This window comes from Nannizzia gypsea, genomic scaffold (genome assembly GCF_000150975.2).
Source record: "Nannizzia gypsea CBS 118893 supercont1.1 genomic scaffold, whole genome shotgun sequence".
NCBI classification, from domain to species: Eukaryota; Fungi; Ascomycota; class Eurotiomycetes; order Onygenales; family Arthrodermataceae; genus Nannizzia; species Nannizzia gypsea.
Window position 1 is genome coordinate 333,315 of NW_003345201.1, and position 24,756 is coordinate 358,070.

The window sequence follows — 24,756 nt, forward strand, 5'->3', positions numbered from 1 at the left end:
GCTCGTCTGTCTAACTTAGTTGATATAAGATTACCAGAAAGATTCAGTACTCAGTAGATAGGTTCAATCTTAAATTGTCTGAGAGATATTTCCTTTAGACCACATAACTACCAACCCCCATTCCCAGGATACGACGAACGCCCAAGCATATAAGCAGGATAGTAATTAAGCTCAAATGAAACGGAACCAGGACGGGATACAAGCCAACAAACGAAACAAATAAGGGGAAGGTGAGGTGAGAGCAGGAAGGTGATTCGGGATAGAAATGTAACTGGTAGGGTAGATGAATATTTCCCGACTTTTTTTTGGTTCTTTTAAAACACACTTTGAAGCTTGACTTGGACAAGGAGAAGGAGGTAATAAAACATAGCACATTGGATAGGAAGAGAAGAGCGCCTTATCGGGAGTCAATTACATCAAGGAGCTCTAGGGTAACTAGAGTTCTTGGACAATGCTTAAAGCGAAATAATTTACTGTATCAAAAATGTTAGGTTTGAAATAGTATCGAGGACACTGGGGTAAATCATGTACTTACAGAGATCTCATCGACCATTCCGAGGTCTTCACCGTTACCGGCAGGCTGGGGAGCTGCACCATTGGCTGCAGGAGCGGGAGCGTTAGTGCTAGCAGGAGCTTCGGCGAAGTAGTTTACCATCTCAGCATCGAGCTCTTCAATGGTCTTTGACTTTGGGCGGCCGGCATTGCGGCCCCGTTGGGTTCGACCACGGGCATCCTTCTTTCGTCCAGCCTTCGCAGCTGACGCTGGCTTGGGTTGAGACTTTGGTTGACTACTTTTCGTTAGTGAATAAAAAAAGCTTGAGGATTATTATAAGATTAAACGAGGAAAAACTTACGCCACACGCTCAGTCAAAGGCTTAGGTGCAGGAACTGGAGGTGCACGGGATGCATCAACAACAACCTCAATCTAGATTAAAGACAACTTAGTTAGACTAGAGTCATTGAAGACTGGGGGAAGGGCTGTATATACTTACTTTAATGGGGCGTTTGTCGATCAAAAGTCCGTTCAGCTCCTTAGCAGCCTTGATAGCGGTTTCAGGGCGACTAAATATAATAGAAGCGATACCACGGCTGGTACCGTTCTGATTGTAGGTCAGCATGACCTTCTTGACAGGCCCGGCTGATTTGTGGAAGTATTCCTAGCGGTGACACGAGATTCATCAGTATGTTCGTCGTTTGTAAGTACGCTTTGTCAACAAAAGCCGAAGCATTGAATATGAGCAATCAGGGTCATCGGCTTTCGAGGGATGTAAAAAGAGATCCAGATAGACCAGCGAGCACAGCATAACAGCCAGGTTAGTAGTTAGCAGAAACGAATTAGCCGGAGCCAGGGTTCCTTTCAACCTGCACTGGGACCAAGATAGCGGTACCAGTTTTTTGCCAGGAGAAGCCATATATATGGTATCCAGAGACTCCGGTAGACCGCAGATAGATAAAACAACCACCCGAGATTATCCTGAAGCCAAAGAGAAAAAATTGCATTGTGGGGTGCTGGGTTGCAAGCAGCTGGTTGAGAAGTACCACGGGAAGAGGTAGTGTCGTGATTGTGATTATTCCGCATCGAGTAAGTCGGCAAGGTTTGTATTTTGAAGGCCTTGTTTATGAGATCGACTTCAAAAAGCTCAATCGGCATGCCGCTGGTACCGAGTACCGTTGAGTTGAGGACGAATAGATGATAAGCTATGCTGTTCAACCGCTGCTGCGCTCGCTGATTCTCCTCATGCCCCAAATGAAGAACCAAAATGCTGGCTCGTTCTGAATCAGGCTAGGACAAGTCACGTTGACTACTCAAGTGCAACCCGCATGGTATATACTGGGCCTCTTTGTCTTTATCTTCAAGGAAGTGACAGATTTCAACCTTCCATATGTCTCTGCATCATGCCTCTGCACAGGCGAGCGAAAGATAGGAAGGGATCGACCGTCTGGGAGCAAGAGAGCTCAAGGCGCCATAGTTCATGCGCGCTTTTGACTGGCCATCACCACAGAGGATAGCCGCACTGAGATCAAGTCTGCCTTTGGTTCTCTTGGCTGGGAAGAAAGAAAAAGGAAAGCCGACTCTTCCGATCGTCACGTTCGAAGCAAAATGGCTGAAAACGGAGACGGCGAACGAAACTCCGAAGAGCGTCTCTTATCAACATACCTTGATATTTGCTTCATTCACATCGGCGGGCTGGTCGAATGGGTAATTAGCAGCTGTTATGTTTATTGTACTCGAATGGGGAGGAAGGCTGGTGAGAAGGGAACGACGTGTGATTATGACTTACCAAGCCGCTCACGATGATCTTTCCATCTCCTGATCCTGCGGCAGGTGCAGCAGGCGTGGCTTTAGAGGTTGGTTTGGTTTGCCTGGTGGATTTCCTGACTCCTCCGACAGGAGCGGCCTTTGCACCCTTTGCAGCTGGGCGACGCTGATGGGTGCGACGCGCCTGGCGGCGGGAGCTGACAATCTCATCAAGAGCCTTGTCGAGTTTTGCAGACATGATGTTTGGACTTGAAAAGAAGTTTTTTAGACTTGGAATATAGTATCAGACCGGACGCAGCAAATCGAGTGGTCTTAAAAGACGCGCGTGGGAGAGTTGCTGTCTGTCTGGTGGTGTCGCAGCCTGGGAGCGCTGGGGAAGTAGCAGCAGATGAGGTATAGCTCAGTCGGCAGATGGACCGTCGATAGCACTATTCCTGGCTGTGGTGAATCTGAGGATAGTGAATATGCAGCTCGTTCACTTGGGTGGAAGAGTGAAGTTGAGATCGAGAGAGGTTGGCGGTTAGAAGTTTGAGCAGGAGGAGGAGAAGGAGAAGAGCGAAAAAGACGCCAGAAAGGAAAAGAAGGCTGAAAGGGCAGGACAGGCTTGGCGCTAAGCCCCTTTTGGCTAGAACTCTTACTTTTGTCCTGTGTTATGTAAGCACAATGGAAAATAGAACATCCATGATAAGGTTTTGATTACTTAATAAAATCAGTCACTTCTTGACACTTCAGGGCTAAATCAAAAATAGAAACACCACCTGGTCGCTCTTTTGGCTCAACCGTTTTAACAACATCTAGTCGTCTTAACAATATTCCGAGGGCAGATTTGATAACTCAAGGAGAACGGTATCATGAATACGTACTTCTTATTGGCATATTAATCTTGCTGGCAATCATGTACCTGGCCTATTTTTATAACGCGGAACTTCTCAAATGGCGTCCGGTGCCAGTGATTGGCGGCAACCTGCATGCACGGTATGTAGGCATGCCGGCGCTTAGGAGTTTGGGGCCTTGTCCTCCAGTAGGGCCGCCATAAATACCCATCCTCTAAGGCTCACACTTTTGATATCATGTTATCGAAAGAATCATCAGTTGTTTTGAATGTTTCCACTTGGGATCCTGTGGAACTAAAGTTGTGGAACTAAAGTTGTAACCCAACCTCGAGTGTATTCTCACTCTTTTCGCCCACCCGTTTGGCAGAGCCCTTGGCAAAATATCTCAATATGGAGCTTGCCGGCCTTGTTATAGGTGTCGCAGGCCTTTTCAGCGTCTGCATGGATGTCCTGGATCGAGTGTCAACTTATAGAGAGTTCTCGACTCAGTCACGGCAAACTGTTGTGAAATTCGAGGCCAATAAGGTCAGACTAAAGGACTGGGCGGCCTATACTGGCATTGAGAACGGAGTTTTAAAAGAGGACCATCATGTTCGCCTTGATGAACCAGAGATATTATCGGCCGTCAAGCTGGTGCTGGAAGAGATCAGGACGCTTTTCGACTCAATAGAACGTTCACAATCTCGGTTACGGCTGCCTCAAGTTGTGGTATCTTCTGCAGAGAGTGGTGGAGAGGCGAGCAAGGCTAGTTCTAAATCTTCCATTAGGGGTGGCATTAGCTGGGCCCTGAGAGGAAAGGGAAGCTTTACATCACAGGTTGAAATGTTTGGGGAGTTTGTCAATACGCTACATAATCTACTTCCTAAAGAGAAAGATGGGTTTGTGAACCTCGATACTGTTATGATGCAGACGTTGAAGTGTACAGCTAACTGTATACTAGATCAGATACTCTTATCAAAGACTTCAAGGCCTTGCTCATAGAAACACGACAGAGTTCTCTTGTGCAAACGCAGAAGAGAGCTGATGAATGGCTGGATGCCCCTGAAATTGAACAGCAATATGAGAGGCATTTAACGGCTCGTCTAGATGGCACTTGTAACTGGATTGCTAGAGAGCCTGCCTACAAAACTTGGGAATCAGATGATTTCCCTCGGGAGACTGCCAAATTTCTCTGGATATGTGGTCCAGCAGGTTCTGGGAAATCTGTCCTATGTGCAAAAATCATCCAGCAGTTTACTGAGAAGTCAAACCACACAGTAGTGTATTTCTTCTCTACAGGTCATGTCCAGACAGGAGGACACCCAGATGGCGCGATACGATCCTGGATTTCTCAGGCTATGCGGCGTGATGGACAGATTTTAGAACTGGTCCAACAAGCAATGGACCGTGTTGGTGCAGGGAGAAGGGCGTCTCAGTCCGAAGTCTGGAAACTATTCAGAGAAATTGCGTCCGGTGCCATCCCTTTTACCTTTGTTCTAGACGGGCTAGATGAATACGAAGTACGCGATGACGAACGAGCTCAGCTACTTCGAGGATTGAAGGAGCAGGCAAAAGGCTCTAAATGTCGAGTGCTAATTGTGAGTCGGAATGAAGTGGATCTGAATCAAGAATTGTCCCCTCCTCTCGGGGATAAAGGGGGGAACATCATGCTTGAGTGTCAAATCTCAAAGTCCAAAATCCAGTCTGAGATTCAGCTCTACTCGGAAAGCATCGTCAATAAGAAACTTGGGAAGAAAAGCGCTTCGCTTCGGCGAGAGTTAGCTTCTCAGATGGCAGAGAAGTGTGAAGGAATGTTTCTTTGGATCAAGATGCAACAAGACCAGCTTCGTAGCGGCAAAAATGAGAAACAGCTTCGAAACATAGTCTCAACTATGCCAACTGGACTCCATCAAATATACGAGCGCAATTGGGCAAGCATTCAACGGCGGCCAGACGACGAAAGGCGCCGCGCCATGTCCATTCTCCGTTGGGCTACCTTTGCGTACAAGCCGCTGCAATTATCGGAGTTGGCAGGGGCACTTGCTATTTACGACGAGAACGATGAGGACCTAGGAGGCGGGGGAGAGGAAGAAGGCGATAGTGATGATGATCCGGATGCCGATGAAGCTCCTGAATTTCCTATGGACGAACTCCCTGAAGAGATTGATGAAGATTATGTTAACGGAGAAATCAGGGACCTTTGTGGCTCATTGATTGAAGTTCGAAATGACAGGGAAAAAGAGCGAAGTGGCCTCCTTGGCCAGTTTGATACCCCTCAGGCCTATGGAACGATCCATTTAGTCCACGCTTCAGTTAAAGAATACCTTCACTTGAAGTTTGCAAGCGCTGGAGATATTTCGAGTCCAGGCAAACTGTCGCCCGGCGCTGCCAGCCTGGCTATGCAACACAGTGTACTCGCAAAGACTTGTGTTCGTTATCTTACCTATTCCGAGGTATGGGACCGTGATGTGCTGCCCGATTTTGACGTCGGCTATGATGGGTCATTCCTTAATTATGCGGCTACTTCATTCGATACACATGCGCTTGCAGCTGGGAAGGATAATCAGTTGACTCGGCAAATAAGCCGTTTTTTCCACAAGAATCCCAACTTTAGTCGGTGGAAGAGTCATGTTAAAGGTACAGGGGCGGGTCCACTGTATCATGCCTGCCGACTTAGGTTGTTGGATATAGCTAGGATTTCCTTGAAAGAAAAAAGAGAAGACCCAAACGCTCTTGCTGGGCGATTTGGGACTGCGTTACAAGTGGCCTGTTTTAATGGTGACCTTGCACTTGTCGAATTGCTGATCGCTTCCGGGGCCGACGTTAACTTAGAAGGGGGAGTGTATGGAAGCGCGGTGAATGCCGCCATTGCCAAAGGAGATAACCGCATTATATCCTACCTGATTGGCAAGGGTGCCAAATTAGATTCAAAGAGCACAGAGGGGCAGACTGTTATTCACCTTTCAGCAAAGAACGGGGACACCGAATTGCTGGAGCGCCTACTGTGCAACGACGCTGATATCACAATAGCCGACAATGAAGGGGTGACACCGTTGCACCTGGCGGCATCTAGTGGGAGTTTAGGCACCGTCAGATTTCTACTAGAAAAGGGTGCTAATATCGCAGCAGTTACATCGACGGGGCGGACGCCTTTGTGTTATGCGTGCCGAATGGGTCATACTGACACCGTCAAGCTCCTTGTAGGAGAGGGAGCAGATATCCATCATTCTCCATCATCCGGAAATACCCCGGTATATGAAGCTGCCTATCATGGCTGTGTTGAGACTCTCCAGTATCTTATCAACCAAGGTGTCGTGGTTACTGCTGAATGTAGAGCGCTGAAACATGTAGCTGAATGGGGTGATGCAGGTATCGTCGAACTTCTCGTTAACGCAGGGGTAAGCCTTGAAGATGGGGTGGGTGATAAAGCATTGTCCGCTGCATCTAGGCGTGGTTTCGTCGAGATTGTCCGGTTCCTTTTGGACAAAGGAGTTCCTGTAGAGAATGTCCGTGACGAGTTCACTCCACTATACCATGCAGTCGACTATGGCAATACTAGCGTGGTGAAACTCTTGTTATCCAAACAGGCAAACCCTAATCATCACCCTCCGGCGACAGAATATTTCTCTTATGACTCAATGTTAGTTTGCGCAACCCGTAGGGGCTTCGTTGAAATTTGCAAAGCTCTCCTCAAAGCGGGAGCAAACGTGGACCCCGAGCACAACTTCAAGATTAGCCCGCTTAGCGAAGCAATTTTCCGGGGCGAGGTTGAACTGGTTCGTCTGCTCTGTCTTGCGGGAGCTGACCCTGACAAAAGTTGCAGGTTGAGAAAAACACCTTTACTCCAAGCTGTTCTCAGCGGTAACAAGATTATTTTTATGTATTTGCTTCGGAATATGGGTGGCAGAAGAGGCTGCGCTGTACCAAAGAAGTATGGGACTTTGCTGAATGCTGCTGCGTACGGCGGAAATCTTAGCATTATTCAGATTCTGGCCAGTATTAGCGGACCTACACAGTATAGCGATCGTCAAGGAAGGAATCCTGCCCACTTCGCTGCAAGAGGTGGCCATGCAGATGTGTTAAAGTACTTTCTTGACAACGGCATTGATCCACAATCTACGGACAACACAGGACGCGGAATTGTCCACCATGCTGCCTGCGGTGGCTGTGTAGAGACGCTACGTGTAGCACTCGAGGCACAGCCGCCAGACACCAAGTTTAATGAAAGCATCTGGTCACCTTTACACTGGGCGTGTAAGGGCGGATCTGTCGAAATTGTTAATTTGTTGCTGGAGTACGGCGTGAAAGAGAGCATAGTCACTACCACTGACGAACCAGCAGCGGAGTGGACTCCGTTTCGGATTGCTGTATTCTACCAAAACAAGGGTTTGGTGAGGAACTGGAGTGAAACGCGATGCAAATTGGACGATAGCATCGTTGTCATGGCGGATCATACGGTAAGTTTAGCTGGCTGTCACTGGTGTTTTCATGTAAGTAATCTGCACTTTCTGTTGATTCATTGTAATTGCTGATCAAAGGCTGCAGGAGATATATGGGCCACGTTACTATTGTGTAGGCACAGGTGGGTTGACGCTTTGTTTCATGTGCAAACATACTGCGGAACAGGCCTTTCCAGGTTATAAATGGAAACCTGAGATGACTTCAGTCGTTTGGACGACAAACATCAACGAAGGTCCAAAATGGAGCATACCAGATATTGGAGGATTCTATTGAGAATTAAATATCCCAAAGTCTGATCCGTATATATAAACTACAACTATTATTGACTGAGTGCATTGTCGTACTTAACTGAACAACTAGTATTATGTTGGCACCCTGCTTAGAATTATCATTAAAGATCCCGATAATAGTTTTATACAACAATCTGTCCCAGCGCAACAATACCAGCTACGATGTAGGTGAGGTGGGAATTGAAAATGTTTGTTCCAGCACCAGAATGAGGAGGCTTGGAGCTGCCTGGGGCGTTGGGGTCTTCGGTAGGAGTGCCGGATGTGTTCTCTCCAGGAACGTTAGCCTGGTCATCTTCCAGAAGCTTGAGCTCCAGATTGCTGAGAATCTTTCCATCCTTGGTGAAAACCTTGGTGTCTGTCTTGGTCTTTTTGACCTCAACAAGCTTACCCTTTGGAGGGTTCTTGATGCCGTCCTTGATAAGGTCATTGACGCCAGAGGGCCTCTTTGGAATGGTGAACTTCTTGTGGAAGTTGCCCGAAGTGATTAAGCTGGATTTGCAGGTCGGTGGCTTGACGGTAGTAGTGCTTGGGTCGAGAGACTGGAGTTTCTTGATGTCAAGTTTCTTGAACTGGCCGTACAGGTTGTCATAGTCAACAAGGAGAGTAGTGTTGTCCTTTCCACCAAGTTTTACTAGGCCATACTCGTTGTCTTCCTGGGAGTATTCGTAGATCAGGCCACCGCACATGGCCTTGGTCATTTCTGGGCCGTACACAGCTTGAACTTCGGTAAAGATACGTGGTTTCACTTCATTGCAGCCATACTCGGAGAAGAAAACGGGGACAGAGGTCGTTGAGAAGATCTCTACCAACTTGTCGTACCCGCTCTTAGTGTAGCTTGAATCGCCGCACCAGGAATAAGAGTTGACACCGAAGAAGTCAGCATTGGAAGAAGGGGCTTCAGAGGAGTCGCAGGTAACATAGTTCCAAGAGTCCTTTAGTATATCACGGACATCAGCAGCAGAGTACCCGACAGGGATCTTGCGGCTGGCATGAGCAGCAATGTAGTCCTTGAGATCACGCTGGATAGCCTGTAGCCACTGTTAGTTGGTACGATAGCCGTCTTAATATTGGTAGAGACTCACTCTAATATAAGCAGGAACATCCTTTGCAGCATCTTCGTTGATGACCTCGTTACCACCAAAGAAACCGAGAAGATTGGGGTAGTCTTTGAAGGCTTCAACCATGGAGAAGATACGGGTCAAGAATTGCTTGGTGTAGGAAGGGCCTGGTTCGGCACGGTTCAGGTATTCTCCGTAGATTGGAGTACTGACATCAAGCAGGAGGTAGATACCAGCTGCATTGAAGATGGAGACACATTCGTCGTGGTTCAGCGAAGGGTCAAGATTGTAGATGCGGATGGTGTTAACCTATTAACCGCAATCAGCACTGTGAAGCCCGTGACATAAAGATTACAAACGGCATATAAGAGAAAACATACACCAAGGCGCTGGAGGAGAATGGCGTCTCGCAGACAGTCATCGGCGTTGGATAAAGGGTCCTTGCCGCTTTCCGGCTTATATCCAGACGAACCACCGGGTTGATAGCTGCCAGAGAAATGCGCATTAGACGACAGTTCCCATAACTTCATATTTTATTATTGTATATGCATTATAAGGAGCAGGACAACGTACTCGACGCCAATCATCTGGAAACGGGCCTTGGTCTTCGGGTTCACAAACTGCGAGCCCTGGACCTCAACGGGAGTCACAGCCGCAACGGCAGACAGAAGGCCGCAAAGCGACGCGAGAAAGGCGAACTAAGGCGCAAATAATATATATCAGTCTCGGCGTCGATATCGCGCGAAATCAAAAGATATCCTTTTATCACTCACCTTCTTCATGATTGTAGAGTCGAGGCGTTATCTCGTTCAACGAGGATACAGCGAAATGTAAGGACCGACAAGGCTCAGGGCCACTTCAAAGGAGCGATGATAGAGAGAGAAACGAGCGAGCAAGTCGCTCTAGCAAAGAGATCGACTCTGAAAAGAATGACTGCGCGAAAAGGACGAGAAGAGTGGTTTGTGATGCGCCTTGCGATGGTTGGTTGTCTTTAAATGAAGGTTCGCGATTCTGAGATGCAACTTTCCTCCTGTCTTGGCCTGTTTCAAGTTGCCGCTGACAGCAAATTATAATAGCACAAGGCGCTTCTCTGGGGCCATCGCCACTGGCAATTAGAGCGCAGCGGGTCAAGGAAAGCTCCGGGTTGCGGACGAGTAAGAAAGTACGGAAGTGGTGTGAGATGCTCGATAACCGTGACCAGAGAGACTGAGCAGGAGAAAGGAGATAATACATATAATATCCTGTAAGGTATGAGGAAATATCGTTAAAGTACAGTGTTAAAAGTCCCAACCCGACCAGCAGAACCGCAGAAAGAAGTACAACAAGAAAGGATTACCGCGCACCCATTCGAGAGCTGGTCGCCGGTAGCCAAGGCCAGGTGACTATCGATCCAAATCCAGTCACTGTTAGGATGTACAGATAGATGAGGGGGGTGGGAGGTGATCGAGGATAGATTAAGAGGACTTCGGAGGGAGGAGCACGGCTATAGAGGCGGTCTTATATTCGTTGTCGATATCCGAACAGCTCTACTCGACGCTGTGGGCGCTCTCGGCACCGCTGTCACTTGTGAAAGCGCCTAGTTTCAATGAGGGATCCATGGCGACCATCTCGGCTAATATTTCGAGGACGTCCTTTGGCACAGTTCTGTCGTAGATGGCAATGAGGTCCTTGGGCTGAGGATAGACCTTGAGAGCCTTGTAGAAGGCTACGGCAGCTTCAATATACGAGGAGCCTATAATCACACAAAATTAGACCCGAATTTGGAGATATGGGGGTATTGTCCATCGGACGTACTGTCTGTGCATAGTGCCTCTCCCTTTGCAACCTGGCTCATGAAGAAGCCTTCTCTCTCCTCAAGGTCAGCTGGGAAACCCTCGTCCTTTGCATCAGCGACGGCCTGTCTGATCTTTGCCATCTGCTGAGCTCCTTGGGCTTCATTCTCTTGCCGCATCGTCCTTGCCATCCGACGGTTATCTCTTTTCAAAGCACGGCGGAACTCAGGATCAGACTGTCTTTTGTAGTCAAAGTAGATTGCGTAGGCTGGACTCGAAAATTTCAAAGGTCAGTACATAGCCTCATGTAACAATATAACCCAGCAGAAACATAGCAAGAAATACAGAATTGAGAGTGTTACCTAGCAATCCTGTAATAACAGTGCCAGCCGAGACGGCCGCTATTGTTGACGTCCTCATTGTCGATGGTTATATATGGTGAGTCTGTAGAGATGGCGAAGAAACCACGATACAACACTTGTCTATCAGCAAGTAATTAAGTGGATTCCAATCCAATAGCAGAAACTGACGGGCTAGAGGGGAAGAAAATTCTCAGAACTGCGAGTTTTGCGGGTTGTTGCTGGGCTTGAAGACTCTTTGAAAAAGCTGAAGTATTGAAGCTCTTTTTTTTTTCTTCGATGTTTTATCATTTTGTTCCTTTTTCTCCCTTTTTGGCTTTCCCTGTTTGGGTTTCGCGCAACGTCAATTTCGACGACTACAACAACTACACCAGCTACAACAGCTACAGCCACGATAACAACCACGATATCATCTTAGAGCAGCTTTACAACTGGTGAAACTAAGAAGAGAGGAGTCATGGATGTGAAGGGCCTCACCCTTCGAAGCAAAGCTTCCCGCCGCCGCCCCAAGATCAGTGCGCCGCAGCCTATTACGAACCATAACAGCGCCGCCGCGCCAGCAGCAGGACGGCCTCCGGAAGCCAGACACCACCCACAGCCCAGTGATGCTACTTCAGATCTTGTTAAGCGAAGATACTCTGCGAAATTTAATACTCTCCCGGGTATTGATTCGGAAGCCCCTCCAGTCCCTAGCCTCCCTAGCGCCCCCATAGACCACTTTGCCTCTGATAGGGAGCCCACGTCCGCGGGGGGAGCACAACCAATTCGGGTGGACGCGAATGCGTTGAGAAATCCAAACCTACCGATTGAGAGCTGTATGTTGAAACTATCATCGTTTGTGTAGCTTCTTGCGCTAATACTCTCATCCTTTGTATAGATGTAACCGGGCTGTTAGAACATGCTTCAGAACAGGATATACGAGACTTTCAGAGTGACCTACGGAAGCTAAAGAGCAAAACCTCCTCCGACCTACAGCAGAGCGTATACCAGAACCGCACTCAGTTTATAAAGATCAGCAAGGAAGCCGAAAAGCTAAGAGAGGAGATGAGCACTCTTCGCGGCCTGATGTCCGAGCTTACCACCACTCTCGGCCAGGCAAATGCAACCAATGGAGCAAATGGTGCGCAACCTGGGTTTGAGGATGCGCCAACTCGAAGGCACGCGCACCGGAGCTCCATTGCCAATTTGGAGAGTATGTGGAATGTCCAGCTGCAGCAGTTGTGGAAAAATGTCGAACGGTCTCAAAAGTACCTTCCAGCAACCCCTGGACGGCACATCGTCATGGAATCGAGTCAGTGGGTTGAGCTTGATTCTGCTACATGGAAGCCAAGGCGTCCTGTCCATATTGTCCTTCTCAACGACCATCTGCTCATTGCTGCGAAGAAAAGAAAGCGGGTGGACCCAAACATCGCTAATGGGAAATCTGTTTCCGTTCCAACAAAACTAGTAGCGGAAGAATGCTGGCCACTACAGGATATTGACATGATTGATCTCGGCTCCGGCTTAAATTCCGGTGAAGACATGGATGAACGTGGCGTGCCAAATGCTATTAACATTCGATATGGCCAAAGCTCTTTTACTTATCGCCATGACCAGCGAAACAACAAGGTGAAAAACGAGCTGGTCATGACCTTTCGTAAGACCCTTGAAGAACTCCGTAAAAGTCTAAAATCGGAGGCGGAGGTTGCCGCCAAATCTAGGGAGGCACTCATGAACAGCAGCCGGCCTGCATCTCGCCGACATTCTGAGTTTCTAGATACCATGGACCCTCGTGACAAGTTAGAAGTTTTGATTGATGTCGATGGCAAACAACAAAATATGAGATGGGTGGAAGGACAACTCGATGAACTTGACATTGACATCGCTATTCAGGTGTTTGAAACGGCGGTTTCCCGCGTGGAGAAGCTTCGAAAACTTGCAAAAGGGTTGAAAGGAAACCAAACTGCCCAGGAAGCTATTAACTCTGGGGTAGATTCCAGAGCAAACAAACTTGCTGATATTCTTCTTCGAGCCCTTGTTGATACTAACTCTTTTATGAACGCTACAAAGACGAATGTTGCCTGGTTGACTCGGCTAGGTTATGACGATCGAGCTCGGGAAGCTTATCTCAATGCCAGGAGTCAAATTATAACTAAACGTGCGAGGTGTGTTATGTGCAATTCATTTCCCTTTCTCCCTCCCTGCTAATACTCAGCTAGGCACTGTGTTTTTGAAGGCGACCTACTATTATATATATTCCAAATTTCGTTTGTCTACTTCACCATGATAAGAAACACGATCGCCATTTATCAGCAGTGTTTCCCGTCGCCCATGTCCAGTGCTAGCATTAAATGGGGCAAGGATCACCTGGACGACTTTAACGCCACGCTAAGTCGCCAGCTTAGCAGTGTCGAGCCCAGCAACCCCGTGTGGGAGAAATGCATGGAGATAGTATACCAACATGCCAGCTCACTTTCGGAAGTGGGAGTGGATTTTAAAGATATGATCCGTGTTGAAGGCCTCATCGTCAAATCCCCGGATAGTACACCAATAGAGTCAGCTTGACCTACAGTACCCACATAGTTGTCTACTACATAATATATCAATCTAATACCCATTTAACATTCAATGTAACAATTGGATGTATATCCCTATAATTTTCGGTTTTTCTCTATCAAATCTACATCCATATATATCATTTTTTCCAGATTTATGCCCAGATATCATCCCATGCATTCACTGATATAGTTTGGTTCTCCTTCAAAGTACCGATTCTAAAGCTGCTTGACGGAGTCCCGGCGCTGGCGCATCCCGGTAAACCTCTATCATTCTCTAACATGGTTGGTAGCCTCATCCAATGCGAGACAATGTCTGGAACCTCTTCCTTGACGTGACTGATAACAATTAAAGCTTGGGAATCAGACAATCCTTGATGTCTGACTTCGTGCATCTCATCACTTTGCAGGAGAGAGAGATGCCAAATATTGAAATCGGAGACTCGGCGTGAGCCGGTACTCTCTCCCAAAGTTTCTCCCGCCTCAAGGAAGTGTAAACATTTGTCCCTCAGTGACCTAGGCATACCTGAAAAAGCCTCATCAAGAATAATTAGCTCAGGTTTATGGACAACAGCACGTAGGAAGAGGACTACGCGCTGCTGGGACACGTCCAACGATGAGAAGAGGGTGTAATCAGCCCAAGAAACAGAAGGATTAGGAGCCTCTTGGCTAACTCGAGGAGAAAAGCCCAGATCCAAGTCCGCTTCGAAAAACTTCAATGCGGAAATCACGTCAAGTCGACTGTTCTGATCAAGCTTCGGCTTTGATAGGAAAGTATCTGCCCAGGCGGACTCTATAGATGCCCGTATCGACAAACTTCGGGGGAAAAATGCGTGTATCTCCGGCGAGGAGTGTCCGATGCGCGACTGCAGATCAAACAGCGATATTCCTGGCTTTCCAGCTTCTGGTAACCTTGATCGGCCAAAGAGACGAAGTGGCAAGGAGTATGCTTGTGGGTGATCTGATGTGATAAGGGATAGCAGGGTTGTTTTCCCAGACCCATTTAATCCAAAGACACCCCATCTCTGGCCGCGGCGAACCTCCCAGTATAGACCCTCCTTTTCCTCCCCGCCAATACTTTGACCCCAGCCTCCCAGGACAGTCTTTTCACCGTATAATACCCTAACTCCCTCCATTTCAACAATCGGCTCCCCGTAATTGCAGACATGTTTTAGCCTGGTGGCTGGGGCCTTTGACATTATTTCAAGTTCACGGAGCAATGCTGCTTCTGACTCAAAATGACCTTCTTTGAATAGAATCTCTGCTTGGTCATATTTCAAGCGGTCTTCAGGGGAAAATTTAGCATACTGTTTTTCCTCACTCTCAGTACGTGGCAGAAGCTGGAGTCGTGGAGACTTGCTACTTGATGCTGGACCTAGTTTTCGATGGACAACGGCCTTCCATATTTCCAACTGGTTAAGCACATGATTTTTTTCTCCCTGAAGGGCTACCGTATGATTCTGGTTCAGTATGACCAGATGTGTAATCCAGTCAGGCAGTGCATCCTGTGGCCTGAGAGACAATATAAGTCGCGGCGAACCTCTCAGGGAGATATTATATAATAGCGGAGAGAGTGCTTTTACCGTTGGAGGGTCCAAACCCACTGGTAGTTATATTCAATTAGTTTTTGGGCATATCAATCAATGACTTTTCAAAATTGAAGTACATACTGAAGGGATCATCGAGTAGTAGCACCTCAGGTCTGTCTAGCAATGCTTTTGCAATCCGTGCCCGTCTTGTTTGGCCATTACTCAGATTTGACAATGGCATATCCAGTAACTTTTGCAGGCCTAGATCGGCAATGATTTGATGCAGTAGCTTATCATGCATATAAGATGTCATTTCCTTGTCCTCTGGAGGGTTAAGTGATGTCTGGCCTCTCAGAAACTGCAGAACGGTGAAGTCTGTCTCCTCTTTTCTGCTTTCATACCTTGCGCTGAGATAAGAACCACGTACGCCTCCTGCATCCTTCTTTGCGTCTCCATTGAAGCCTATGTAGCGGATTGCATTACCTGGGAATCGAAGGCGTGGGTCCTTTAAAGCGATCTCCTCTGTTGCAAGAAGAGGGTATGACCTCGCTGTAGGTGGAATGCAAATATATCGGCCACACAGGATCTCCAGGAAAGCCGACCTATCAGAGGATCCAATCACGGCCCAGAATGACTGGTTTTGCGAGTTTCCAGCACCGCCAGGTCTATTGGGCTCCTTATCGGCAGACAGTAGCTCAAAGCTCAAGTTGGGGTATAGCGGAGGATTCTCCTTCCGAAGGCCCTCAGGTGTCGGATAATGTCTGAAGAAAGTTGCCTCTTTTATCTTAATGATTGGCGGACTCGTCTTGGTCGAGAGTTTGCGGACTGGGCCCGCAGGGTAAGCTGGTATCAGCCATTGGGGGCGTAGCAAGGGCTTAACCATGCCGTGAGCTAGAGAGGCAGCGTAAAAAACCAATGTTTGACTATAAATAATGCGTAGTGACAATTTGATGTACGGAGTATTCAACTGATAGACGCGTTGTTGGTGAAATTTGGTGGGCCTAAAGTCGGGGACCTCATCAGCTTGACTAACTACGGGCAACTAACTAGTTAAGTAACTAACTAACTGGTTTTAATTAGCTAGGCAAATAGCTGATTAACTCGGCTATTATAACCACTAGCTACCACGAAAGTCCAAAGGAAAGGAACAGAATATACCAAGTTAATATGAATGATAGTATTCAAGAGAGGCAACAGTACTCTTAACATCATAATTCTGAATAACAAATCCGAAAACATGCAATGCCATGCTAAATCACCCAAACGCCAAGTAAAACCCAAAACTCAATGCTAGAAACAAAACACATACCATACATAACACACGTAACACACATAACACACATAACATGCATCATAATAGAACGCTGGGTATACATACAAGTCATACAGGGAGTATTTCATAATAAACTTATATCTACGTGATATTTTGTCTAGTTCCTTAAAAACACGAAATCAAACAAAACTTTTGTGACGTATATAGAGCAAAGAAACTGGCAAGGGGCACCGAAAGACACCCGCCTGCAACGAGAGAGCACGAATCAGGGTGCCATAACCAAAGCCAACAACGCCATACGGCAGTAGAGACCGTACCTCATCTAGACATAGAATGTTAGCAGTAGTTCATAGTAGACAAGAGTAGAAGATAATCAACTTACCTGTCTAAAATAGGCAGCGCGCTGGTCAAAGTCCACTTGTTCGTCAATTTCTGCGTTTCTTGGAAGCGGATGCATGACCACCATCTGGCTCTTCGCCTGGTTCATGATAGAATTGTCAATGACAAAGCTATTCTTTAGCCTCTCATATTCCTCTTGATCCGCAAAACGTTCCTTCTGGACTCGTGTACAGTACAAGACATCAGAGCGAGCAACGACTTCTGGCGTCAGTTCGTTGGTTTCAACGATAAGCTGGCCAGACTTGATGACCTGTTGGCGGATGTCTTCCGGCAAGGACAAGGCCTTGGGAGAAACAAGCTGTATGCGAACTTGGTAGAACTGAAGCAACTTTATGAGAGAGTGAACTGTTCTCCCATGTTTAAGGTCGCCTGTAAACGTAACAGTGATCCCGCTGACGGTACCCAGCTCTTCACGAATGGTGAAGAGGTCGAGGAACGCCTGGGTAGGATGCTCTTGGCTGCCATTTCCACCATTGATGATTGGGACTGGGGAGAATTTGGCTGCCGTGGACGCACTACTCTCTTCAGAGTGGCGGAGAACGACCGCATCAGAGTAACAAGCAAGAGTGCGAATGGTATCTTGCAAGGTCTCGCCCTTTTGAGCGGATGAATGCTGAGTGGCGATAGCCACGGTTCGCCCACCCAGTCGTTGCATTGCCGTATCGAAGGAGGCAGAAGTGCGGGTAGATGGCTCATAAAACAGGGTACATAGAACACGACCCTTGAGGATATCGAGAACACCCTGGCGCTGAACCCCTAGTCGCATCTCCTGCGCTACTGTAAACAGTAAATGCAGGTCAGATCTGTTGAACTGGTTGACAGATAGTATATGTTTATGCCTGAACGTAGAGCGGGAAAGCAGTTCCTGGAGTGATGGAGTCCCTCCAGTGGATGGGGTAGCATATAGTGGTGGTCCAAGTTCATCGGCAGTAGCAAGGGAATCAACTTGTTTCAATGGCGATGGGCGGGCCTGTGGAGTAGTCGTGAATGACAAACGCCTGCCAATTGAGCCCATTGCCATTGGAGACCGAGGGGTTATCTCCTTGGCTGAAGGCGACTGGGGTGGTGCTAAGGTGTGGGATGACATGTCCATGCCCCTAGGTGCGTCAGGAAGAATTTCACTATCGAGACATGCTGTCTTTCCCTGGAAATTGACACGCTGGATGGAACCACGCAACGTTTTACCAGTAAATGGTGACCAGGCACCTTGACTCTGGAAAACATACGGACGATCAACTTCAACTTCCACAAAAGTATCAGGCTGATCATGCAGCTCGAAGATCTTCTTCGGGTTCTCATACAGCCTTTTGGTTATATCGTCGATGGTTAGTCGCCCCTCGGATACTGCCGTCAAGAGAATAGGGAGCGCATCCGGCAATCCAACCGTGGGGGATGCATTTTTGCCGGCAGTCTCGTATGGGAGGCTTCCAATACTGAAGACATCAATCGTACTGAGATGTTCCCAGAGCGATTCTTGGTCTTTCTTGGTTGGTAGGTGGCAGCTCTCTGGGAAGGTTTCCTGCGACAAAAACAACGAATAGATCGAAACATCACAAGTCACTCTTAGCCCCTTTTCTTTGCTAAGCGCAATAATTTTAATGTCTTCTTGAGATGTGACGCTCATAACATGTACATTGCGGTTGTGGAGGCTAGCCAGGAGAAGGATCGAAGCAAGGTCTGTACCCTTTGCATCGGTTATGATAGGCTTGTTGGATGGCCAGGAAGCAAAATGGGTTGTGACAGTCGCAACTTTGTTGATATTACCGGCCAAGTGGTTGAATGGAATGAACAAGGAGCCAACCTCGCTTGATATAAGATCTACCTGATCCGCATTCGTGGCAGTTGCAGTAACTGAAAAGTTGAAATCGCAGTAGGAACCCTTTTGTGAATTGAGTTGCGCCAGCTTTAAGGCTTGTGCGTCAGTGACAAAGCTGTTGATTCCTACAGGCAAAACTCGGATCATAGAGAAACCAGCGGCGATGGATGCTTTAGTGACTTCTTGGAAGTCCGTCGAGTCCTTCTCTGCAATTCCCGGGACAAAGGCGGCGACATTGATGAGTCCAGGCAAAGATATAGTTCGATGGCTCGTTTGGAAATCAATTGGCGCTACACTCAAATCATACCGTCGAGACATGGCTTCAATCAAAATCTTGGCGTTCTTGACATTCGTCACAAGGGGAGTTTGGTAGTCAACAGCCATTCGTCGGGTGCGGTAACCCTTACTCATATAGTTAGCCGGTCGTCTAAACTTGTTGCTCGAAGGAAGGTTGATGTAAAGGTCGATGAGGTTGTTGGCTAGATGCTGTGTGAGAGAGTATTCAGACTTCAAGTCTTCACCATCTCCTGCAAGCAGCTCCAAGTATTTCACTGGAATGCCATGCTCCCGCAAGAAGTCAGCTGTACCAGCAGTTGCAAAAAGGTTGAAGCCCATCTTGTGCAGCTTGGTGATAGATGGCAACATCTCCATCTTATCTTTGAATGAGCCCATAGAGACAAGGATGTTCTTCTCGGGCAATTTAAACCCAGTGGATATGAGAGCCTTTAGGTACGCTTCATATCGGTCGCGACCGAAACAGGCAACCTCGCCAGTAGAAGCCATCTCCACGCCGAGTACAGGATCCGCACCGGAGAGTCTAGAGAATGAAAATTGCGGCACCTTGATACCAACATAACGTTGCGGAATATTTACCGGTGGGTACGCCTCGAATGGTTTCCCAATCATAGCCTTAGTAGCCATCTCAATCAGATCAACACCCATGACCTTTGAGACAAACGGGAAAGATCGTGAGGCTCGGACATTGCACTCGATGACCTTGATTTCATTATCCTTGGCAATGAATTGAATGTTGAAAGGTCCAGTAACATTCAGAGCATCTCCGATTTTGCTGGTTGCTTCTTCGATTCTCCTTACAGTCTCAGGGTCTAGGTCTTGGGGCGGAACAATTAGAGTAGCATCACCGGAGTGGACACCAGCATTCTCAACGTGTTCGGAGATGAAATGGCCACACATTACACCATTCTTTGCCACAGCATCCATTTCAATCTCCTTGGCATTTTCGATATATTTAGTGATAACAACAGGGTGTTCTCGGGATACCTCAGCCGCTTGGTGAAGATAATTCGCCAGATCGTCTTGAGAGTAGACAGTGTTCATAGCTGCTCCTGAAAGAACGTAGGAAGGTCGTACAAGAACGGGGTAGCCGACCTTGTCACAGAATGTAGTGGCTTCTTCAATGCTAGTAAGTTCTTTCCATGCGGGTTGATCAACCCCAATTCTGTCAAGCATACGTGAGAATTTGTAGCGATTCTCAGCTGTATCAATCATTTCGGGAGATGTTCCAAGAATCTTAACATTGAGACGATGGAGGGGCAAGGCAATGTTGTTTGGCGTCTGGCCTCCCATGGAGATTGCGACTCCACTAGATGACTCTAGCTGGTAGATATCAAGGACTGTTTCCAATGTGATATTTTCAAAATAAAGACGATCAGCCTCGTCATAGTCCGTACTGACAGTCTCCGGATTATAATTAACCATGACTGTTTTGTGTCCTTGCTCTCGAAGTGTGCGAATAGTTCTAACAGAGCACCAATCAAATTCAACCGAAGATCCAATTCTATAAACGCCTGAGCCAAGAACCATGATGCCTTGATCGTCAAAAGCCACATCATTTTCAGAACCGTTGTAAGTCAGATACAAGTAGTTCGTAAAAGCGGGGAACTCAGCTGCCACTGTATCGATCTGCTTAACGAAGGGGATTATTCCAGCTTCAACACGCATACGTCTAACAGCAAGTTCGTTGGAGCTTAAAAATCTCGCAAGCTGGCGATCAGAGAATCCGAGTTGCTTGGCTTGTCTGATGAGAGGAATAGGCACAGTCGTGGCATTATAGCTGCTCATTTGCTTGCCAAACAGGCTCAGCCCTTCAAGTTTTCGCAAAAACCATTTGTCAATCTTGGTCAATTCCCATATTTCATCAACAGTGTAGCCGGAGTGCATGGCATTGGCGATTGCAAAGAGTCGTTGATCAGATGGGGTTTGAAGCTCGTTCTTGATCGACATCAATGCACTTGTTTCGTTGAAACCGAGATTGTGGAAATCAATAGCTCTGATAGCCTTTTGGATGGCTTCCTCGAATGTTCTTCCGATACTCATGACCTCCCCTACACTCTTCATTGAGGAGCCGAGCTGGGTTGATACACGGGTGAACTTCTTCAAGTCCCATCGAGGAATCTTAACGACGACGTAATCTAAGGAAGGTTCAAAACAGGCACAAGTAACTTTGGTAACAGAGTTGGATATCTCATTTAGTGGAATTCCGAGACCAAGTTTTGCGGCTATAAATGCCAGGGGGTATCCAGTAGCCTTTGAAGCCAACGCAGATGATCGCGATAAACGAGCATTGACTTCAATAATACAATATTCCCTTGAGAAGGGATTAAGAGCATATTGAATATTACACTCACCGACGACTCCAAGATGGCGGATCACGTTGACAGCTGTAGTACGAAGCATATTGTAGTCCTCGTCAGACAGCGTCTGGGATGGCGCGACGACAATAGAGTCACCGGTATGAATTCCTAATGGATCAAAATTTTCCATGTTGCAGACAGTGATGCAGTTATCACGGGCATCTCGAACAACCTCGTACTCAATCTCTTTCCAGCCTTTCATACTCCTCTCAATAAGGACCTGGGGACTTGCGGCAAAAGCCTTGGTACAAAGGTCGCGGAGCTGGTCGTCATTTTCAGCGAAACCACTTCCCAAACCACCTAAGGCATAAGCAGCTCTGACAATTACTGGGAATCCGATGCCTTTCACGGCTTCCATTGCTTCTTCCAAATTGGAAGCTGATGCGGATTTGGCACACTTCTCACCAATGGCCTCCATGCTACGAGCAAATAGCTCACGGTCCTCAGTTGTAATGATAGTGTCGATTGGTGTACCAAGTACTTTCACACCAAGCTCTTCGAATTCATCCTTAAGCTGAATACCAACTTGGAGGGCAGTTTGGCCACCGAATGTGACATAGATAGCATCAGGCCGCTCGCGTTTGATCACTTTACGAACAAAATCGGCATTTACCGGAAGGAAATAGACCTTATCTGCGAGACCCTTCGAAGTTTGAATAGTAGCGATGTTAGGGTTGATTAAAACGGTGTATATTCCTTCCTCTTTCAGAGCTTTGATAGCTTGGCTGCCGGAGTAATCAAACTCTCCTGCCTGGCCAATGCTAAGACCACCGCTGCCTAGAATCAAAACTTTCTTGACGTGAACTCGCGGATGGGCAATAGTGTTCTCTGCGATAGTCCCGCCTGGGAAATTAACAGGTTTGGATAGAGCGTTCTTGGATTCAAGGCACTGCTTCACGGTACTGATAAAGACGTCAAACAAAAACTCAGTGTCCCGTGGCCCAGGGGTACTCTCTGGATGGAACTGCACACTAAATAGCGGGCGGCTAGCATGTCTGATACCTTCATTGCTAGCATCATTAGCGTTAATGAAGAGTTCTTCCCACCCTTCCGGAAGAGTCTTGGAATCAACAGCGTAGCCATGATTCTGAGAAGTAATATAACAGCGACCAGAAAGCATGCTTGTGCATGGAATGTTGTGTCCTCGATTTCCAAATTTCATCTTAAGAGTTTTCGCACCTGCCGCTCTTGCTAAGAGCTGGTGCCCAAGACAGATACCGAAGATTGGTGTTTTATTCTCTTTGACAGCTATCTTCAAGTGGGAGACCGTGGAATCTAGGGTGGCAGGGTCACCCGGACCGTTTGAGAGGAAGAGCCCATCATATTCTTTGCCTGCAAGGCTGGGGAAATTGTAGTTCCAAGGTACGACGAGCACCTCGACACCACGGGAGAGTAGGCACCTCAACTGGTTGTATTTCAAACCCACATCTACACAAAGAATGCGGATAGGACGTCCCGATGGGTGTAAAAGTGGGTTTCCGGGTGGACTATAGAGCTTAGGCTCCTTGATCGACACTGTGTATTGTCGAATTAGCCTCAGTGTGTTAAAGTATTAGCCAGAAGTAGAATTATTCTCACCATCATCAACCAAATTCCTTTTGTTTGGGTCTTCCCAGTCCACCACTTCATGGGTTTCTCTCCAGTTGTCTAATTGTTGCTCAATGGTGCTATCCTGAGCAACAGAAGTTGCCTTTTGGAGAAGCATACGTCCCAACATACTACCCTTTTCCCTGATCCGTTTGGTCAAGGCTCGGGTGTCAATACCGTAAATGGCTGGCACGTTTTGCTCCTTCAACCATTCGCCAAGGGAGCTTTCAGCTAAAAAGTGAGAGAAAGCTTCGCCGCAGTAGTTAGCAACCACCAAGCCGGCGACGTGAATCTGATCCGACTCAAAGTGCTTTGGTAGATCCTTTAACAGTTCGTCCATCTTGTCACGCGACGGCACACCATAATTTCCCACGAGAGGGAACGTTATGACCAGGATCTGACCTCGATACGAGGGATCTGTCAAGGATTCAGGGTACCCCACCATACCGGTCTGGAAAACCAGTTCTCCAGCAGTGCTCCTTTCGGCTCCAAAGTTGAATCCTCTGTAGACAGTGCCATCCTCGAGTTCAAGACAGACAGATCTTCCGTTATTTGAGCCGAATTGCATAGAAGCCGGGTAAAACATGGCTCCACTTGTTGTGGTCCGAGGGCCTTGGGACTCGTTGTATGCGACAACACCGCCGGTTGAAGGACTTGAAGGGAACGATGGTTCTCGCATAGGGGTCCCCAGGTCCTTAGAGCCCTTTGGTTCGGGGGAAGAGGGAATGGCAGGCATGTCGCCGCCTACCAGAGACTTATTGTTCTCTGGGGGAATAAAAAGAGCTGGCTTTGTATTTCAATTCAGCATGAAAATTTCCCGAGAATGGTGATACCAAATTGTGGGGCCAGATCAGAGAAAGATAAAGAGGGATGAGAGCTCTTGCCTGCTCAGCCAGCGCACTTTTCGGTCTAGCAGTAAAAGACGATGCTGTTCCTGTGCGAATTGAGTGTTGACCGAGCAGAGCGAGATGTTGGGAAAAGAAGGAGAAAAGAAAATTTTTGCGGCAGGAAAAATATCCTGGTCCCATGGTTGGCGACGCGCGGGATTAATGGAGGCTCGCCATTATTAGTAAGCGTTCTATCGGGTTAGACTTGTTAAACCGTGCAAGGCGGAATGCAAGTTTGCACACGTGATGCAAACTCTGAAGCTCCGACCTTCTGGCTCCGCAAGCGCTGATTGGTGGCAGAAAGCCTCTTTTGACCTCATGGACTTCATTTTCGTTGTGACGATAGAGGAGAATTTGCGTAGTTAGGCTGCATAGCATGAAAAGAGAGAAAGGAGTGAATAGCCGTGGAGAGCATCAGAGTAGTAGCGAGATTGAACGAGAAAGAACAGAGCAGAATACGACCTGTGGGGGGGAGCGGTTTGTGGCAGGGTTAGTTTGCTGTCCCAAGCTTTGACGCTACTTATGCAGCCTTAGCGAGACAAGCGCGATAACTACCCCTAACACAGTTGACAGGAGCAGATGGCGTGCAGTCGCCTGACTCTTTTGTGGCAGTCGCTAGATTGCTCCGGCGTTTGATATAGGTAAACAGTCATGTTTCGTACAGCAATTCCTCGTTCTAACTATTAATGACTAGTTACTCATCAAAAGCAGTTTGGTTGCATAACTAACCAGTTGAGTGGGCAATTGCAAACGGAGTAGCTCAGAGGCCTAGATGGGGTGAGCCGAAATGATCACCAAAGTAGCAGAGTTGGTTATATATGGCAATATGTGTTTGTGGTTACTATAAAATCATAGCTATATATCGTTGATTGCTTTATTATGGGCTGGGTTTGTCTTTGAGATTCCCAAGAGGTACCAAATAGGAAAACGGCCACGTGAACATTGTAAAAGTACGAATTGATCGGGCATATCTTAAAATATTAATATTACTTATAATCTAACAAACTAAATAGTCGATGATTCACAGTTTAGAGTCTCGACGTAAGATAAGAGTGGATGGTTTGC

General features: G+C 47.4%; 8 protein-coding genes across 8 annotated transcripts; 2 read left to right on the forward strand and 6 right to left on the reverse strand.

Moving 5' to 3' along the window:
* Positions 1 to 435: 435 nt before the first annotated feature.
* On the reverse strand, positions 436 to 1,118 carry MGYG_00112 (RNA binding domain-containing protein; the record flags this gene model as incomplete). The annotated part of the gene is made up of 4 exons (XM_003175973.1): positions 436 to 513; positions 536 to 788; positions 855 to 925; positions 993 to 1,118. The coding sequence occupies 4 exons, from the start codon at positions 1,116 to 1,118 to the stop codon at positions 436 to 438; spliced, it is 528 nt and encodes a 175-aa protein (XP_003176021.1).
* A 1,031-nt stretch (positions 1,119 to 2,149) lies between these two features.
* Positions 2,150 to 2,498, reverse strand: MGYG_00113 (hypothetical protein; the record flags this gene model as incomplete). The annotated part of the gene is made up of 2 exons (XM_003175974.1): positions 2,150 to 2,188; positions 2,283 to 2,498. The coding sequence occupies 2 exons, from the start codon at positions 2,496 to 2,498 to the stop codon at positions 2,150 to 2,152; spliced, it is 255 nt and encodes an 84-aa protein (XP_003176022.1).
* Positions 2,499 to 3,483: 985 nt separating this feature from the next.
* Positions 3,484 to 7,604, forward strand: MGYG_00114 (ankyrin repeat domain-containing protein 52; the record flags this gene model as incomplete). The annotated part of the gene is made up of 2 exons (XM_003175975.1): positions 3,484 to 3,971; positions 4,034 to 7,604. The coding sequence occupies 2 exons, from the start codon at positions 3,484 to 3,486 to the stop codon at positions 7,602 to 7,604; spliced, it is 4,059 nt and encodes a 1,352-aa protein (XP_003176023.1).
* A 341-nt stretch (positions 7,605 to 7,945) lies between these two features.
* MGYG_00115 (1,3-beta-glucanosyltransferase gel2) lies at positions 7,946 to 9,663 on the reverse strand (the record flags this gene model as incomplete). Its single annotated transcript, XM_003175976.1, has 5 exons — positions 7,946 to 8,851; positions 8,906 to 9,190; positions 9,262 to 9,367; positions 9,455 to 9,579; positions 9,655 to 9,663. The coding sequence occupies 5 exons, from the start codon at positions 9,661 to 9,663 to the stop codon at positions 7,946 to 7,948; spliced, it is 1,431 nt and encodes a 476-aa protein (XP_003176024.1).
* Positions 9,664 to 10,407: 744 nt separating this feature from the next.
* MGYG_00116 (mitochondrial import receptor subunit tom-20) lies at positions 10,408 to 11,073 on the reverse strand (the record flags this gene model as incomplete). The annotated part of the gene is made up of 3 exons (XM_003175977.1): positions 10,408 to 10,613; positions 10,676 to 10,921; positions 11,016 to 11,073. 3 exons carry the CDS (start codon positions 11,071 to 11,073, stop codon positions 10,408 to 10,410), a joined length of 510 nt encoding a protein of 169 aa, XP_003176025.1.
* A 396-nt stretch (positions 11,074 to 11,469) lies between these two features.
* Positions 11,470 to 13,556, forward strand: MGYG_00117 (exocyst complex component exo84; the record flags this gene model as incomplete). Its single annotated transcript, XM_003175978.1, has 3 exons — positions 11,470 to 11,827; positions 11,890 to 13,156; positions 13,211 to 13,556. The coding sequence occupies 3 exons, from the start codon at positions 11,470 to 11,472 to the stop codon at positions 13,554 to 13,556; spliced, it is 1,971 nt and encodes a 656-aa protein (XP_003176026.1).
* A 145-nt stretch (positions 13,557 to 13,701) lies between these two features.
* MGYG_00118 (hypothetical protein) lies at positions 13,702 to 15,958 on the reverse strand (the record flags this gene model as incomplete). Its single annotated transcript, XM_003175979.1, has 2 exons — positions 13,702 to 15,149; positions 15,217 to 15,958. The coding sequence occupies 2 exons, from the start codon at positions 15,956 to 15,958 to the stop codon at positions 13,702 to 13,704; spliced, it is 2,190 nt and encodes a 729-aa protein (XP_003176027.1).
* Positions 15,959 to 16,613: 655 nt separating this feature from the next.
* Positions 16,614 to 23,540, reverse strand: MGYG_00119 (protein kinase subdomain-containing protein; the record flags this gene model as incomplete). The annotated part of the gene is made up of 3 exons (XM_003175980.1): positions 16,614 to 16,670; positions 16,731 to 22,732; positions 22,796 to 23,540. The coding sequence occupies 3 exons, from the start codon at positions 23,538 to 23,540 to the stop codon at positions 16,614 to 16,616; spliced, it is 6,804 nt and encodes a 2,267-aa protein (XP_003176028.1).
* Between the last annotated feature and the right edge of the window lie 1,216 nt (positions 23,541 to 24,756).